Source organism: the organism of the source record quoted next, unplaced genomic scaffold, assembly GCF_019419815.1.
Source record: "Pyrus x bretschneideri cultivar Hongxiangsu unplaced genomic scaffold, Pyrus_bretschneideri_v1 Contig56, whole genome shotgun sequence".
In the NCBI taxonomy this organism is placed as follows: Eukaryota; Viridiplantae; Streptophyta; class Magnoliopsida; order Rosales; family Rosaceae; genus Pyrus; species Pyrus x bretschneideri.
Window position 1 is genome coordinate 2,537,129 of NW_025999794.1, and position 4,527 is coordinate 2,541,655.

The 4,527-nt window shown below is 37.8% G+C and overlaps 1 protein-coding gene across 1 annotated transcript; it reads right to left on the reverse strand.

Moving 5' to 3' along the window:
- Positions 1-365: 365 nt before the first annotated feature.
- LOC103967018 (probable glucan 1,3-beta-glucosidase A) lies at positions 366-3,336 on the reverse strand. Its single transcript, XM_018652333.2, has 9 exons — positions 3,250-3,336; positions 2,827-3,021; positions 2,492-2,617; positions 2,214-2,399; positions 1,814-1,975; positions 1,544-1,713; positions 1,256-1,405; positions 784-1,139; positions 366-681 (listed from the first exon to the last, which is right to left on the reverse strand). The coding sequence occupies exons 2-9, from the start codon at positions 2,995-2,997 to the stop codon at positions 497-499; spliced, it is 1,506 nt and encodes a 501-aa protein (XP_018507849.2). The 5' UTR covers positions 2,998-3,021; positions 3,250-3,336; the 3' UTR covers positions 366-496.
- Positions 3,337-4,527: the final 1,191 nt, after the last annotated feature.

A 4,527-nucleotide genomic window follows, 5' to 3' on the forward strand; every position in this document is an offset into this window, starting at 1 on the left:
GATATTACAATTAAAATTATTTTGTATTATTTTATAAATAAAAAAATTACTAATATTTTATTGCCTATTGTCAGGGCTATTGAAGTGTAACGGTGGAGATTCAAATGCTATTGCCAGGGCTATTACTGTTCATTAAGGACAGTTACTGTTCATTAGGTGGATTGAATAGTGCATAGCCTGGGGGGAGGGCTCCAACGCTGGAGTTGCTCTAATAGTTTGGCGATCTAACGGTCTATTTTTTCAACTTTTAAAATGAAAATAAAATGGGGAATAAATGTTTAAAAAATATATAAAAAATGGAAAATCCAGAAACAAGTTTTTCCAAATGGTGCAAAACAAAATATTCAACAGTTACACACTTAAAACGCGCCAAAGCATCAGTGAAATGCTAATGCATTTATTCCTTTTATTTCTTTTTCTGTAGTACAATTTGAGGTTCAATATATTTATCAAAAACAAAATAGAGTTTCAATATATATATCATAATCTGTAAAACCTAATTAAGGTTTATGTAGCTGTTTTCAATCATCCACTTGAGGCTCCAATGCTTTTGTTCACACTTGTAAGCCCAATATGCCCATCCAAAAGTGGCACGCCCATACACATCTAATTGGGCACGTGCAAATCTCTGGTATTCTTCCCTTGATGCTCCATTTATCGCCCATTCGGCAACCCATTCCCCTGTACGTACAATATATTCTCATAAAAAAGCCAGCTTAAACAACGCTTATGTCGAAAAGTGGTTCTTACCCATCACTTATTGCTTAATTAATAGTGACTTACCAACAAATGTGAGGGGTACACCACTGGAAGTGGTCACAGTATTGAGATCCGAAGCTCGATGGTTGCAGATGAAATCGATGTTTTGTTGCACGCTGAAGCTGCTGAACATGTCTGAATATAGGCTGTAGTAATGCACATCTACGACCACACGATTGAGGCCTTGGGCAAATGAGAGAAGCTCCTTTGCATCAGCAGGTCCTAACCTGTTCGATAAGATGACATAGGCCCTTGAAGTGTACTTCCTTACTGCATCATAACCGGCTTTGTAATAGTTTTTGAGGCTGTCTAGAGTAACACCTGGTGCCATAGGCTCATTCATTAACTCAATTGCAGCAAAAGCTGGATGGTTAGAGTATCTGTTTGGAAAAAGGGAAAGGTTCACATTAGTTGTTACTTTGCGACGATTAAGCTTAGTTCTTGTATACGTTTGCTTCTATATTATTTGTTTAGTGAAGAATTGAACACGTAAGACCTTGAAGCTAAGAAATCTATAACTGCCACAGTATCCTGTATTTTGGAATTTCCCCATTCAAGATAGCCATCTCTTGTTGCACTGTGATCATTGCCGTTTTGAGAACCTTCAACTGAGTGTAGATCGATGATCACCTTCATCCTGTAATTTCTGCAGATATGTTCATAGAGGGAAACAGTAAAAATACTATAATTTCAAGTATTTTTCTCTTTCTGTTCTCTAAAATGTAAGTTATTGTTCTAAAATTAAGTACCAATATATAGATGACACATATGTGCAACTACTTACTGTGCCCAAGAGAAAGCATTGTCAAGGGCTTTCAAGGAGCCACCAACAAAAGGCTTAGGTGGTGATGGATCTTTTGCAATCCACCATCCAACCGGGATCCTCACCGCATCCAAGCCGTTTGAAGACAAGAATCTGAAATCATCTTCGGTGATGTAACTGTTCCTGTGATCCTGTTAACCATGGTTTGAATTGAACTTTATTGTTTATAATCATAATTGATTACTAGTGTCTGATGTGCCTGGTAAATTGGTAATACTCATGATCAGTTACCTGCAAAACTTGAGGAGCTCTGTCTGGACCATAACCATTTGTGATTTGGTATTCACCTCGCAAGGTCTTGTCACTTAATATTGTCATTATGAAGACAGACGGGTTATCGTCTTCCCAACCGGAGCCCTTGTAATCTGCAGTCAACTGCGTCTCGGATGTTGCCTAAGTACGACGAAAAACATGATTTTGATGCCATTAGTTTTCCAGTTCCTCAACATAAAAGACTTAGTCTATACAGTTAAAAGACCATTTTAATTTAGTAATAGAATAGTTATATGGTCTGTCAATTACATATGTTCTTTATCCTATAAGAATGTTCACATACTGAAGTGAGATCAGATATAATATGTATGTGACAAATAAATGGATGTTTGTTCAATGCTACCAAAAGAAAAAGCACCTGCAGAAATAAACCATTGGATGCTTGAATGCGAACTCTATTTGGATCACCATCTTTCCTTACAATCCGAAATGTTTCTGAATTGCCTGGTGAATCTGAAACTGCGACAACGTCTTGGTTTGACAATCCCACAAACTGCTTGTTGAACACTCTAAAATTGAAAGACGATTCATTGATCCTCCACAACTGTATGCATTATACAACGAATCAAATTCTTACCGTAAGAATTGAAGTTAATTTCTATGATTAATCAAAGTTAACATTAAGAGCATATATACCCTGAAAGTTTCCCAACCAGACGCTGAATCGCGGTTCACGACAACAGTGGAACCAGAACCACCCCCATTTTCTGCAGCAAGATACTTCTGCAGCTTTGTGGACTTGAATTGAACTTGTGTCCCATCCTACCAATGATATTCAAAATCAGTAAAATATTATCGGTGACTTTTTTGACTGGAAAGACTGTTGGATCATTGAAATACATTAAGAAATAATAACTCTAAAAAATACATCAAAATATATGTCAAAACATGTTTCTCTCGATTCTAACATATACACACACACACATAATATATATATATATATATATATGACATGTATGTAGCAGACGTACCAAAAGGTCTTTGTTCGGAACTCCCTCAAAGAGAGAAGGTTTCATCCAACCCTCTATAAGAAGCCAATTCCCAAGATTCACAGCTTTGAGTGGCAAATTGATATCTTGTGCTAGGGAAACAGGAACAACACATAAGAACAGGTGCAAAGCCAGAACATGGTGATATCCCATCTTTCAACCCTTCAATCTCTCAATCAGAAATGAACGGAAAAGGCATCAGGTGCTTGTTACATAGAAGCAACAAGTTGGTAAAGTCAAAACAGTAACGATGAAATATTTCTAACGTTTGATTAAACAAATATAAAAACATTCGATGAACTAAATTGACTAAGAAATTAGCGTTCCAATAAGTTCAACACGTCGAGGAGGAAGAAAGTTCAACACGTCGTTGACTAAGAAATTAGCGTTCCACTAAGAAATTACCTTCTTAAAGGATCTTTGGTAAAGCGTTTCTATTGGCTCAAGCGTGTTCGTTTTTCATTGAGCCTGCCGGCTGCATGACTTTTTTCTCTCTTATCTTGACTTTTTCTTCTCTTATCCAACTAGCAATTGCTAAAAGGGCCGCCGTGTGTTTCCATTAGAAAGACAGAGAGAGACAGAGAGAGACATAAAAAGAACCTTGACAACTTTAGTTTTATAAAAATCTCTTATTAGAAAAAGAATAGACCTTAAATGTGTTTATAAATAATTGAGCTATCATTCTTTTGATACTAAAAATTATCATTCTTTTGATACTAAAGATTATCAAGCCTTCGTAGTGCGCAGGCCAAGTAACTTATGTTATTCTTGTGGTTGATGCGGACGTGTAAACTTGACACCAAGGTGAATTGAGCGAGAGTAAGATGAATGCAGCGGTGGTGTCGAATCATGCTGTTAACTTTTGGGCCAAGCGCCTATGGCTAAGGAAGGACACTCTTGGCCTAGTGGTGGTGTCAAATCACTAATCTTCATTAAAGGGAGATTGAAAGTAAGTTTCAATTCACAATTGATCAGTAAAGGTTCTAATCGCCCACTACCTCGCTAATTAGAACCTAATGAGTTGTACACCATGTATGGTTGAGATTGAAGAAAACAACAGAGTTAAGTAAGGCCATTTAAATGGTTAATTATTTATGGCCATGATTAATTAATATGTGAATTAATCAAACGAATAAGTTCATTTTAAACCTTGGGTTAGTTTCGGGCTTCAAGGCCCAATGGGCTTTGAATAGTCAAACCCATTAACTTAAGTTGTATGACAACTTACAACATAAAGGGCCCAAAAACCCAATAAACTCACCATGGCAGCCATACATAGGGTTTTGGTTTAATTTCAATTATGTCACTCAATGTGAGTGGCTATAAAAGGAAATTTATATGCCAAATTCATTTAGGGCTTGTCACATCCCAGACCGGCTTCGTTGTAGCACGATATTGTCTGCTTTAGGATCACGCCCTCACAGTTTTGTTTCTAGGAACTCACGAGCACTTCCTAGTGGGTCACCCATCCTAGGAATGCTCTCGTCCGAACTCGCTTAACTTCGGAGTTTCAATGAAACCCGAAGCTAGTGAGTTACCAAAAAGCCTCGTGCTATATGGAGGTGGGCATGTACATATAAGGCACATCACCCTCTCTCCGTTGGTCGATGTGGGATGTTACAATCCACCCCCTTAGGGGCCCGACATCCTTGTCAGCACACTCGCACCACATGGCAGAGTGGC